At 53.4% G+C, this 12937-nt stretch overlaps 6 protein-coding genes across 6 annotated transcripts, besides 1 other annotated feature; 3 read left to right on the top strand and 3 right to left on the bottom strand.

The window, feature by feature from the left end:
- Positions 1-12937: part of a sequence feature (contig 1.68 76..250663(-1)) that runs on past both edges of the window.
- ANIA_04175 (transcription factor domain-containing protein) lies at positions 367-3688 on the top strand (the record flags this gene model as incomplete). Its single annotated transcript, XM_656687.1, has 7 exons — positions 367-450; positions 511-593; positions 735-1721; positions 1781-2122; positions 2178-2402; positions 2459-2614; positions 2644-3688. 7 exons carry the CDS (start codon positions 367-369, stop codon positions 3686-3688), a joined length of 2922 nt encoding a protein of 973 aa, XP_661779.1.
- Positions 4012-5782, bottom strand: ANIA_04176 (uncharacterized protein; the record flags this gene model as incomplete). The annotated part of the gene is made up of 2 exons (XM_656688.1): positions 4012-4042; positions 4107-5782. 2 exons carry the CDS (start codon positions 5780-5782, stop codon positions 4012-4014), a joined length of 1707 nt encoding a protein of 568 aa, XP_661780.1.
- On the top strand, positions 6289-7607 carry ANIA_04177 (SDR family oxidoreductase; the record flags this gene model as incomplete). Its single annotated transcript, XM_656689.1, has 2 exons — positions 6289-6319; positions 6364-7607. The coding sequence occupies 2 exons, from the start codon at positions 6289-6291 to the stop codon at positions 7605-7607; spliced, it is 1275 nt and encodes a 424-aa protein (XP_661781.1).
- ANIA_04178 (protein myg1) lies at positions 8191-9332 on the top strand (the record flags this gene model as incomplete). Its single annotated transcript, XM_656690.1, has 2 exons — positions 8191-8252; positions 8315-9332. 2 exons carry the CDS (start codon positions 8191-8193, stop codon positions 9330-9332), a joined length of 1080 nt encoding a protein of 359 aa, XP_661782.1.
- On the bottom strand, positions 9435-11072 carry ANIA_10520 (putative alpha/beta hydrolase; the record flags this gene model as incomplete). Its single annotated transcript, XM_050611308.1, has 1 exon — positions 9435-11072. One exon carries the CDS (start codon positions 11070-11072, stop codon positions 9435-9437), a length of 1638 nt encoding a protein of 545 aa, XP_050467347.1.
- Positions 11308-12834, bottom strand: ANIA_10512 (thiolase family protein). The gene is made up of 3 exons (XM_050611307.1): positions 12633-12834; positions 11625-12569; positions 11308-11575 (listed from the first exon to the last, which is right to left on the bottom strand). The coding sequence occupies exons 1-3, from the start codon at positions 12792-12794 to the stop codon at positions 11375-11377; spliced, it is 1308 nt and encodes a 435-aa protein (XP_050467346.1). The 5' UTR covers positions 12795-12834; the 3' UTR covers positions 11308-11374.

Below are 12937 nucleotides of genomic sequence, written 5' to 3'. Positions count from 1 at the left end.
TCTTCAGGAGGTTCGCAGGCGCAACCTGTTGCTAATTGGGGGTTATAGTGGAGTTTATCTCTTGAGGGCTTGAACTTGGCAAGATTCCCCTGGTCGGACCGATCTTTTTTTTACTCCGTACAGAGTGCTTCGGACTGGGTCTGTTTCTTTATATAATTTCTTCCCCAGACCTGCCCCCCGCCTCCAGTTCGGCCCAGGTCCGCCAAACAACATCCTTCATATCGTCAGCCCCATCTTGAACCTCATGAAAACGGACTTGGATATGCTTGCTTTTCATCAGTGCTCTGTTGACTTTGGCTGATTGAATCTCATTCTACTATTGTTTGGCATCGCGATTTCATTCCTTTGGCTTCACAACTGCCCACAATGTCCGAGTCGGGAAAGCCGAAACGGCCCCCGAGGAAACACGTCACCACGGCATGCGTGCCTTGTCGGGAGAGTAAGATCAGAGTACGCACTTTTCTTTGTGTCTTGATGGGAGAAAAACACTAATCGAGTTGTTAATTCCAGTGTGACGGCGCTTCCCCGCACTGCAACAATTGCGAGAGGAAAGGAAAGCACTGCAAATACCAGCATGGAGACGACAAGCGGAAGTACGTCCAATCTGGCCCATATCGTTTATTGCGAGGCCCACTGCGAAGCACGACGTCTGTTTTGAAAGAGACCGACCGGATGTTCCTTCTCAAGATACTGGGATGAGTTGTGGAACGTGCTACAAGGCTGACCTCCTCCAGAGTCTCGTTACGCGCGGCAACAGAGCTGTTCTCCGCGAGAATTGATCAGCTCGTTCAATTCATCTACGACCATGGCCTCGACCCTCCATCCATGAAGCCCGAGGATGAGGCGGGTATCAACAGGGTTCTGGACACATTACAGATCCCCCGTGGAGTGTCTAGGAGGAAGGACTCGCCGTCCTCTGATGGGGTGGTCGCTCCTAAACAACCATCGCCGGTGCAGCAGCCCGCTCACAGTCCCCTTCCAGTTCCTCTGTTCAACGGACAATCTCCCGAAAATGGGATTGGGAGGTCTGAATCCTCAGCTCTGCCATTGCAGAACGTTCTCAGTACCTCACATGCTGAACAACCTGGCGCAAATAACCAGGAATCTCTGAACTCATTCGCCTTCCAGCTTCCTCAGACAAGCTGGGAATTTGCCCTCCCGACCGCAGAGAGCTTAGACTCGCTCTACGCAAACATGAACGGAGGAGGCGGATACCAGGCGTCGCTCGAAAACGGCTATAGTCCAGAGAGCTTTCACTTATCCCAAGATATTGCGCAACAGCCGGGCGCCCTTCTTGAACAGGCACAAAACGACCGGGACCGTGATGAAGACAGCGACAGCGGTGAAGAAGACGAAGCCGAGAAGGACGTCATTGAGCAGATCTCTCATCGCATTGGAACGCTGAAAATCGCTGGTGACGGTCACCTGCGCTTCTTCGGCGCCACGTCGAACCTTAATCTTGTCGATGTATCTGCAACGCAACAACGCCAGCGTCCTGACGCCCGGACTGTGCGTCACGATGGCCAGGATATCCTCAATCACTTGCGCGTTGGACAGTCTGTAGACCAGGCTCTCGAAGACCATCTCTTGGAGCTGTACTTTACATGGCAAAACTGCAGTACTTATGTCGTTGATAAAGATATGTATTACACGGCTAGACAGAAGTGGAGGGAGGAATTTGATGATACTCCCTTCTACTCGGAGGTTCTCACCAACGCAATGTAAGTCGCCGCTCCTTAACCCTTTCTCACTGTCCAGAGCACACTGACCAGGACTGCAGGTGCGCAATTGGAAGCGCTTTCGAAGCGCGCTATCACCCCACATTCATTACCTTTCCCAAATCCCTCGCCGAATTCTTTGCGGATAGAGCAAAAGCCCTGCTGGAAATCGAGCTGGATTCGCCATGCGTCGCGACAGTGCAAGCGCTCGTAATCCTGAGCAGCCATGAGGGAGCGTCTAACCGCGATGCCCGTGGCTGGCTCTATAGTGGGATGTCGATGAGGCTTGCGTTTGATCTGGGTTTGCATTTGGACATGACGCCATATGTCGAGAAGGGAGATATGAGTGCCTATGAGGCCGATGTACGGCGGGTTGCGTTTTGGGGGAGTTATGCCGCGGATCAGTGAGTCGATTGTCTTGGATATTGAAAATGAACTAGTTACCTCTGACTATGCTAGCTTCTGGGGTTTTTACCTGGGTCGCCCATTCCGGATGAACGCGGGCGATATCACCGTTCCAAAGCCCGCATCGAGCTTAACAGTTGGCAAAGAGGGGACGTGGCGTCCCTATGGCCTTCCAGCAAACCAAGAGGCACTCAGCGGCGAGTTAAAGAATCCCAACGAGCTCATAAGCAGGCAATTCGCCGTGCTCTGGGAGATTATCTCTCCACTCGGTCATGTCCTGTATGACACCACCTGAATTCTAGCAGCACTGCAAGAGACTAATATGTCTATTATAGTTATGGCTGCTCTGATATCCCCCGCCACGAACTTCAGCGTTTCTGCCACAGAGTAACAGATGACCTCTTTGCTTGGAAAGCGAACCTTCCCTCCATCCTCGATATTGACCTCGCTGATGATACAACGCCTCGACTCCCTCACCTCTTAATGCTACAGTAAGTCATAAACCGGAATGAGTAATCAGGTACACGCTGACGCGAGGCAGCCTCCAATACCACCAAATAGTAATCTTCACACACCGTCCCTGGGTCTCAAAGTCCTACATCCAACCGCGCGCACCGCGACAAGGCCCAGGCTACCACCACGCGCGCAAAATGTGCATTGAATCCTCTATTGCCATTGCGCGTCTCCTCCACATCTACGAACAACACTATACCTTTCGCCGCATGAACAATCAGGTAGTGTCGATGATTTTCAGCGCGGCACTCATCCTCCTCTACGTCACGATCTCGACTACGCCACTAGCAAGCAGGACGGGTCTTGAGCAACTTGAGGGAAGTAGCAGCGAGATGACGGCTTATCTGAATCTCTGCTTCAGGGCACTGGATGAGCTGGGTCAGAGTTTTGAAAATGCCAAACGCACAAGGGACTTTCTGGTCTCTTTGCAGAGAAGATGGCAGGCAAGGATGAGAAGGTCCGGGGCGCTGAAAAGGGCAGGGAGTAGCCAGCGATTATCAAAATCCTCCGCGAAGGATATTGGCGGTGGTAAGGGCTCAAATCATAGGGATGCGTCGTCGACACGGAAGAAAAGTCGAACTAGCCCACCCACAAAGCCGCATCCGCGTCCGCACCACCACGCGCATAACACCTCGCTCTTTTCGCTGTCCTCTTCGCCACCACATGCACATCATCTCACAACGGGGTTAGAGACAAGATCAACAAGTACATTCCTCCCGTCTCTCGACCTCAAGCCGGTCAACTTACACGGCCAGACCCAGAGCCTCGCCCAGCGGAACGACATCGACTCCTGGATCCGCGATTCCAATTTAAGTCTTCTGTCAGATAATATTACAGACACGACAACGGCCGCGGCATCAGCGTTTCAAATGGGTGGTGCGAGCACGAACCCCAATCCTGGTGAGGTAGATGATGTTGACGTTGCGTTACCGAGCTTGGAAGATATAGACCCTTGGTGGGAACCAGGGATAGACGGGTCGGGTCATGCAGATGACACTGGGGATAGAAACGGGAATGTTGTTGGTGCGGGTGCCTTTGATGATAAGATGTAGATAGATTTGACTCGGCGTGGATAGATAAGTTGCGGAATGAATAACACATCATGGCCATGGCTTGCTGAAAGAGGGCCACTAACCTCAGCCTCTTAATACGACATCATTACTTTGCCCTTTCTTTGAGGGCATCTCCAGCTCATTGAATGTCCTTGTCGGAGTTCGGCGTAAGGGAAAGCTATGCCATTCATTCTTCCATTTTTTTAGGTCTCCACTCTTCGAAGGCCACAATCTTTGAAAGGTCGATTCATAATTCCCTAATCCAACGTGGGCATTGAGCTCGACCCTTCGCTTTCGGCTTTTTTCTCCCAGTTCCTCAACAATTACATTGTCGTCTTCATGGCCAGTAAGTACCTTGGAGCATCTCCAGTGCCGTCTCATGATTTCTGAGATATCCACTAAATCTTTCCACACGTACTCAGTCCCTGACATCAACTCCAAGGTTTCTATGCGAGAGTTGCTGGCGATTAGGTTGAAGATTTCAAGGGCTAGCTCCGCATCCAATGCTATATTGATGAATATGTGCTCAGCATAACATGGCTGCCTGAGTGCTGCTTTGTCCATGGCTCCTAAGTCCACTGCATTCCACACCTCCAGTTGAAGAGACAGATGTCGAAGTCCCGGCAGTTCCCCCAGAGCTCTATAAATATCTTGTTCTTTATGATCACCCAATGTCCGCTCAATCTGGAGTCTCAGATCATAGACATTTGGGCACTGCTGCCGTATCTGTCTGATTTCAGTGGACGTGATGAGGAACTGATCTATTGGTGGGATACGTGAAGTTTCGGTTGGGTACAGAGAGAGCTTCCTTAGTGAACTGCCGTGGTTACTTAGTACGGCACTGAATGATTCTTGGAAGAAGGGACCAGTCAGATGAATAGACTCCAGCGGGCGAAGGCTTGCAATGAAAGCGCCCGCGGCTTGATCCGAGAGGTGGGCTTGAGAGGGGTTTCGACGACGTGGGAACAGTCCGAGGACTAGGGTGCTTAACGATCGGAAGTCGCAGGCTGTTGCCATCTCAAGCGTATCTAAGTGCACTCTCCAAAGCTGTAAGCTGCGTAGATGCGAGAAGTCAACTGTCTCCTTCCACAAATCGAAGCGGGTCAAATTACCGGGATCTAAGCTCAAGCCCTCAAGCTCGCCAAGTCCCAGGTTCTTTTCACGGATGTCTTGAGACACTTCCTTGCGGGAGAGTAGACCCTGTTTGAACATGTCTCGGTTGATTGGTCTATATTTGAACCCAGGACCGCTGTCAACTACGTGCACTTGCTTCAAGTTCGGAGCGAGTCCTCTGGCCATCAGCCGCGCAGCTTCCTCGTTCGAGCACCGGTAGATGTCATCGTGGGCAACAGGTACGATAACAGTTGACAAAGCTGGAGAAGTCACGAGGGCATACTCATATTTACTCACGACGTCGTCTTCATCTTCGTCCTCGTCGCCGTCGTCCTCGTCCTCCACCCACTCCTCATCTTCCCCTTCCGTCTCCTCTTTAGCCAAGCAAGGCGGGTCGAAGGCCCTGATATGAAGCTTGCACTGTGGATTTTGAAGCTGCAATACTTCAAAAAGGCGTTCAGGAAAACGCCGCTCGCATGCATACACCAAGTCTCTGAGACCAGTAAGCTTTGCCAACAGTTTAGCCATTGGCGCCCAAGCATCCTCATCCTGGTCCTCCTGCACACCAATGTGGTAGAATGGTCCGCGTAGGATATGGTCATAAAACGTCCCCGGGCGCGTGAATTCATCCTCATGGCGATATTCCGTTAACAGATTGTCCAGCAACTTTGCCGGCAGCGAGCTTGCGGTTTCGCCATCTTCCCAAAACAGAGCGAGTCGCCCTTCAATAGTAAGATGCTGCACGCATCCGAATGCAGAGTTTCGTAACAGAATTATGTACCATTCTCTGATGTCGTGGTCGAGGCCACGACGTGTTTTGACGCGTATTCGAACTCGGCGGAACCGCGCGCTGCGAGATGCGGCGTGGCAGGATTTGGTTGATTCAGAGAATGCATATATGCTGGGCTTGTGTGAGATTGCGATGTACTCGCAAATTAGGGAGAGGGCTTCGAGTGGGAGAGAAGTGAGTGTGGTGGTCATGCTGAGTCTGATCTTTGTAGTGAGGTTGAGGTAGTTTGACCGTTGCAATTCCCCGCATCAGCTCTTCTTCACAACTTTCAGGACACTCAAGAGCAACGAATCTTTCCGGATACAATGGCCCTTTTATGCCGAAGATACCTACGGGATATATACATGAGGCAAGGTTAAACAGGCTAGTCCAAAAGAGCTTGACCAGAGTCGGTTGGATCCGGCAGGCAGATCTATAGGCCAGCGCTCGCGTGGTACGAAGCACTGCATACACCCTTCCAGAAAGTGGTATTCTTTGCCCACATCTAACCCTGACATCCTGAGAATCTTGCTCGTTTTATCCATGATTTCGCGGGCCGTTCCACTTCCCGAAGGTCCCGGTAGTGAGCCTGAGACGCCATGACGCCATACAGACGTCTTCCTTCGTGGAGACTACGATAGATCTACAATAAGCCCGACCCATTGCCATTCAATCTTTTCAAAAAGACGTTGTGACGGGCTTGGTGGAAGTATCAGACATGGCTTCTGCGATAGTCACCGGTGCCACAGGTACTTTTAGCTCTCTTCTTTCCTAAGCTTCGCTAACTGTCTAGGCATCACCGGTAGTGCCATTGTGCACCATCTCCAGAAAGACGCTTCGTATAAGAAAATCTACGCCCTCTCTAGGAGTGACCCAGGCTACAAAGACCCCAAGCTCCAACATGCCGCAATCGATCTCCAAGGCTCCGCAGACGATATGGCAAAGACCCTCTCGGGAATATCTGCCGAATACGTTTATTTCTGCGCATACATGGCGCACGACGACCCAGCAGAATTATGCCGTATCAATGGGACTATGATCTCAAACTTTATTCAAGCACTGGAGAAGACAGGCGCCATCAGCAAGCTCAAGCGGTTTATTCTGACTTGCGGCTTTAAGCAGTATAGCGTGCATCTCGGCAACGCCAAACAGCCATTTCACGAAGAAGACCCTGTCCTAGAGGGCGAGGTTGGCGGCGAAACGTGGCCGCCAAACTTTTACTTCACCCAGCAGCGCATCCTCGCCGAAGCCGCAGCCCGCAGTGAAGGTCAATGGGACTGGGTCGTCACTCTTCCGCAAGACGTCCTGGGTTTCGCCCGCGGAAACTTCATGAACGAAGCAACCGCAGTGGGGCTGTATTGTACAGTCTCCAAGGTCTTACCTGGCTCTGAGCTTCCTTTTCCAGGATGCAAGGCAGGATACTTTGCATTCAATACGTGGACATCCGCAAACCTGCATGCGAAATTCTGCCTCTGGGCTGCAACAGCCAAAGGCGCGGGAAACAACATATTCAACGTCATAAACGGCGACACGGAGTCGTGGCAGGACCTCTGGCCGCGCCTCGCTAGGCGCTTCGGCTGCAAGATCCCCAATCCCATGTTCCCTCACGGAGGGACAGCAGATACGAAAGGATACAAGAATTACGAATCATCCACAGTTCGTATGCCAAATAAGCATCCTCTAAGCACCCGCGTCTCGGACCTGGGCGTCTCCTCAGACCCCTCGAAGGAGGAACCCCCGACTCTCTTCTGCCAGATCAACCCTGAGAAATGGGCTGCGCGGGAGGATGTCAACAAAGCCTGGGCTCAAGTGCGAGATAAATACGGCCTTGATCAGAAGGCCTGGGAGAAGGCGACCTGGGACTTCTTAACTTTTGCTCTTGGGAGAGATTGGAGTTGCGTGGGGACAATGAGTAAGGCCAGAAAGCTGGGATGGAGCGGGTATGCAGATACCTGGGATGAGCTCGTTGATGTTTTCGAGACGCTTGAGAAAGAGGGCATTCTGCCACCTCTTGAGCGATTGAAAAGTGATTTCTAACGGTAACTACTTATGAGAACCTACATTTCTGTCACACATACTATAGCGATACCAACGCATTTGTTCTACTGGCGACGCTCAGAGAGACATTTGCCACTAATCCTAGGAAATCAAGTGAGAAAACTTCCTCGCCGCAAGAAGTCGTTTGGCACCAATTCTTCTTGTGACAGTCTATGTGTTACTGGCCAACACTGTCGCACATGTCTGATGTTTACACTTTACAGAACCAAGTGCTCACCCAGGAACTGCTCTGGTGAGCATGGGCGTCGACCTTCTTTGCCAATAATATGTAGCCTTTCTCACGGCTAGTCCGCCATACATAGCAATCACTAGCCTATAATGAGATATTTCAAACCAGTATCCTCTGTTTGCAGCTTCAAGTCTTGAGCTTCAGGTATAGTTATCGACCGACCAGTCACAACCCGCCGCTTGCCAATCGATCTGGGTGTCTCCTGCAAACAGGCCAAACACCCCCACAACGCCAAAAATCTCCACGATAAGTTCACAATTCAGGCACTCCCAAGCTGGTCTCTACAGCATCATAGATTTCACAATTTTTTGCATGTTCCGCCGAATCTTCAAAATGGCCACCGAATCCGTTTCCAAGAAGCCGCGTATTGATTCTCCCACCATTGGGACGCACAAGTACTCTATCCCTCTCCTCCCCGCTCCCACTTCAGCCCAGCGCAATAGCTAATTTAATAAAGCGGTCACTTTCACGCCGACGAAGCCTTGGCCGTGTATCTCCTCCGGCTCCTCCCAGCCTACTCACAATCGCCCCTCATCCGCACGCGCGACCCCGCCCTACTCCAAACCTGCCACACCGTCGTCGACGTTGGCGGTGAATACGATGCCGCCACAAATCGCTACGACCACCACCAGCGCACCTTCAACTCCACATTTCCCGGATACAAGACGAAACTGTCCTCGGCGGGACTTGTGTATCTGCACTTCGGGCAGAGCATCATCGCGAACCACGCTTCCCTCCCCGCAGACCACAGCAACGTCAGCCTGATCTTCAACAAGCTCTATGCGGACTTCATTGAGGCGATTGACGCAAATGATAATGGCATTGGCGTTTACGATCCCGAGAAGCTCTCTGAGGCTGGTATCGAGAAGAGGTTTAAGGATGGGGGTGTTACAATTGCGAGTATCGTCAATGACATGAATACGCCTTCCCCCGAGGACGAGGCGGCCGGTATCGATGAAGATGGGCTCTTCAACCAGGCCAGCCAGTTCGTCGGGTCTGTCTTCAGCCGTAAGTTGCGGCATGCCGTGAACTCCTGGCTCCCTGCGCGTGAAACCGTGCAAGCCGCCTACACCGACCGGAAGAACGTGCACGCCAGCGGGAAGATCATGGTTCTGCCTCAAGGCGGCGTGCCCTGGAAGGAGCACCTGTACAACTTTGAGAAGGAGGCAAAGGCGGCTAATATTAACGGCAATGCGGAGGACGCCGAGGTTGTGTATGTGCTGTACCCAGAGAGCGCGGCCGAAGGGTCCAAGTGGCGTGTGCAGGCTGTTTCCGTGAATGAGGGGAGCTTCGTCTCGCGCAAGCCTTTGCCCGAGAAGTGGCGGGGTGTCAGGGATGCAGATCTCGATGGAGTTCTTGCTGGTGAAGGGGCGGGTATCCCAGAGGGGGCGGTGTTTGTGCATGCGAGTGGATTCATCGGCGGCCATAAGACCAGGGAGGGGGCATTTGCTATGGCTGCTAAGGCTCTGGAATAGGCGTTCATAAAAGGTCTAGTGGAGTGTTACGGGTTTATTTAGATAGATTTTCATGAATCATACCCATGCTATGTCTTCTATATACATTTCTAATTGAGTGCCCTACGCATGTAGGAAATCGTTGACGACCGCCTTGAACGCCTCCGGCTGCTCAACCATGGGCAGGTGCCCAGCTCCAGGGACAATCTTCAGCTCCGCACCCCCCTCAACCTTCAAATCCTCCGCCATCTGCTTCATCGTCTTCGGCAGGACACCATCACTATCACCCGCCACAAACAACCCCTTGACGGACGCCTTCTGCATTCTCTCGCGCACATCATATGCACAGAGCGCCTGCATCGCCTTCTTAAACCCGACAAGGCTGTTCGCACGAACAACATCTTTCACCTTCGCTGGAACTTCAGGCTGTGTCTCGTAAGATTTCTCGGTGAACCATCGGCGCACCGTAACCTCGGACAACTCCTCACCGATAATGGGCTCCTTCGTCTCTGGGTGAGTGGCGCCCTCAGACTCGGCGATTGCGGCACGGTCGTTCCACGCTTTCCGGTTTGTTTCAGGAGCAGAGCTGTTTGTATCGCAGGAGATAAACGTCTTTACGCGCGATGGATAGAGCAGGGATGTATTGAGAACCGTCACGCCGCCGAGACTCACGCCGATCAGGATAGCCTGAGGGATGCGCAGGGCATCAAGGAGAGCGATGATATCGCCTGCCAAGACGTCGACATTAATGGGTGTTTCGCCGGCAGCAGCGGACCGGCCGCGCGTGTTGTAGCGGAGGATGCGGAATTTGCGGTTGCGCTCCTCGGCGAGGAAGCTCTTCACGAACGAGTCCCAAATGGTGTAATCAACTAGGATAGAGTTACTGAGAACGATGACAGATGAGTGAGGATCTGTAGAGCCTTCGAGGCGATAGGGGATCTCAACGCCGTCGGGGGTGGTGATGTAAGACTCCACGGCGGGGTTGGTTTGATCGGGGAGAGTCCGGGTGCGGCCGTCGTTCGACGACCAGGGGCCGATTGTATCTGGCGACGCAAGAGAGCCGAGCTCGCGGGGCGCAGGCCCAAATGTATAGGCCCAGTTGTAGACACGGCGGGTCTTGGAGGTCAAGGCATCGGCGATGCGGGCGCGCCAGGGGGTCTCCATGGACGCCTTGTGCTCAGGTCCGCCGAGGCCGTTCTGCGGTGTGAACTCGTGCAGGGCAACGAACTCGCGCTGAGCTTTGGGGTCGATGGACGCCGTGACGAAGAGCCGACTGCGGCGCCAGCCCGGCACGCGCGCAAGCATGGGGATGTGTTCTTCCTTGTACCAGGCCTTCAGATCGTCTTCCTTGTCGGCGGGGAGAGTCGAGGTGTTCGAGATGAGGACGTGGCCGGAAGCAGCGGTATCCGGCTGATCCTCAAGCGGTTTAAAGTCGGAAGCCTTTTCGTCCTGCAGAAGGTCGTAGAGTTTGCGGCCCACATCGATCTGGGCCATGGTCGCCTTCTCGCGCGGGGTCTTGATGGTGTCCCCGCGCAAAGAGAGGTACGTCTCGCGCGTGAGCTCGTCCATGTCGGTGATGTCGTAGAGGGCCACCCATTCGGGCTCGACGCCGTCGACGGCACGGTAGCGGAAGCCATTCGTGATGAAGGGCAGACGAAGACGCAGAGGACCGTGTTCAGAGTTGTACCAGTCGTGAAACTGGGCAGCCGGTAGAGAGGGACGAGGCTGCATCGTCACGTACAGGAGGCCGGGGGTCGCCATTTTGCTGAATAGCGTGTATTTTCAGTTGTAGACGAGTACGAAATGAAGTCTTTGAAGGAGATGCCCTTCCATGATCGTAGATCTTATTGAAGTCATCGGAAGACGGGAATGGTTGTGGCAACGACTGCCGACTTCGCAGCCGACGCGGATTCCGGATAAACGCTTAGCATGGGTGCGGGGACCCCGCCAAGGCAGTATAGGCGTACGCTACTAAATAGACTATACGATATCAAGGTATATTATTGTCAATGCCTCATAGGATATATACAATGCCAATGCACGCTGCTAAAAACATTCATCAATTAATCCACTCGGTCCAATTTTTGCACAACAACCGCAGTTGCAGCGCCGCCACCATTGCAGATGGCAGCAACACCATACTCGCCAGCCTGCAGCTGGTGCAGAAGCGTCGTCAGAATACGGGAGCCTGAGCTACCAAGGGCATGGCCGAGAGAAATGGCACCTCCGAGCTCGTTGACACGGGCACCTTCCAGACCGAGAATCTGTTCCTGTTAGCAAGCGTTCGGTAAGCCTGACCCGAAAAGAACTAACCTTTTTGTTGGCCTCGATGACGGCAGCGAAGGCCTCGTTGAATTCCCATACAGCGACCTGGTCCTTGGTGATACCCGCCCTCTCGAGAGCGATGGGGACGGCCTTCGCGGGCGCGACGGGGAAGTCCACTGGGTCAATAGCCGCATCGGCGGAGGAGACAATGCGGGCGAGGGCGCGCTTTCCGGCACCGAACTCGCGGGCGAGCTCCTTGTTCGCCAGAACGAGGGCGGATGCACCGTCGTTCATAGTTGAAGCGTTCCCAGCAGTCACGGTACCCGTGCCGTCCCTCAGGAACGCAGGCTTGAGAGTCCTCAGCTTATCAGCCCGCAGGTTTTCATAACCCTCGTCACGCTCAACGACAGTGTCGCCCTTCTTGCTCTTAACGGTCACTGGCGCAATCTCCTCGGCGAACTTGTTCTCAGCCCAGGCCTTCTGTGCCCGCTCGTATGACGCAATGGCATACTCATCCTGCATCTCCCTCGAAATCTCATACTTCTTTGCCGTGTTCTCCGCACAGATGCCCATGTGGAACTGGTTGTAGACGTCCCACAGTCCATCCTTGATCAGACCATCTTCCAACTTGATCTCTCCAAATGGAGGCAGCTGGCTAGAACGCGGGAGATAGTACGGCACACGAGACATGCTCTCCATTCCACCTGCAATCTGGGCCTCAGCAAGCCCAAGCTGGATATTCTGCGCCGCAAACACCACTGCCTTGAGACCCGACGCGCAGACCTTGTTCACCGTCACGGACTCGACATTTGGCGAGAGACCGGCAAAGATCGAGGCCTGGCGAGCCGGGGCCTGCCCGACTGAGCCTTGGAGGACATTGCCCATGTACACATCGGTGATTTTCTCCACTGGAACGCTTGACTTTTCAATGGCGGACTTGATGGCGACGGCGCCGAGTTGGGGGGCGGATACGGAGACGAACGAGCCGTTGAACTATAAAAGTCAATATAAATGACCTTCACGTTGTGAAAAATTGTGAGAACAATTGTGGAATACCTTTGCAGTTGGCGTCCGAGCCGCACTCAGAATGTACGCATCCTGAATCTCCTTGAAAGCTGGCCGGGCAGCGCTGAATTGCCTCCGCCACTGGTTAGAGGTCGGGAAGGAAGTACGCTTGATGAAGCGGGCGGTGAGTCTGGTCGGGGTCTGAATGGCCATTTTGACTGCGATAAAAGAAGCTGGGATGGAGAAGGTGATCAAGGTCAGGTATCTCGAAGGTAAGAAGATGGACGAAGGCGTGAAAGGCACTCCATTTCCCCGGAAAAGGCGCCGCCGTTAACCGCCCCGCTCCGCATAATGCC

Source organism: Aspergillus nidulans, chromosome II (genome assembly GCF_000011425.1).
Source record: "Aspergillus nidulans FGSC A4 chromosome II".
In the NCBI taxonomy this organism is placed as follows: Eukaryota; Fungi; Ascomycota; class Eurotiomycetes; order Eurotiales; family Aspergillaceae; genus Aspergillus; species Aspergillus nidulans.
Note: the sequence above shows the minus strand (reverse complement) of the source record. Positions and strands in the feature narration are given on the sequence as shown.

Bases quoted from the DNA above. Each gene is read 5' to 3' on its own strand.
- ANIA_10512 (XM_050611307.1), bottom strand. From the start codon at position 12,794: ATGGCCATTCAGACCCCGACCAGACTCACCGCCCGCTTCATCAAGCGT. The intron at 12,570-12,632 runs GTATTCCACAAT...TGACTTTTATAG, and splicing joins CTCGGACGCCAACTGCAAAG to TTCAACGGCTCGTTCGTCTC. The intron at 11,576-11,624 runs GTTAGTTCTTTT...TAACAGGAACAG, and splicing joins TCATCGAGGCCAACAAAAAG to ATTCTCGGTCTGGAAGGTGC.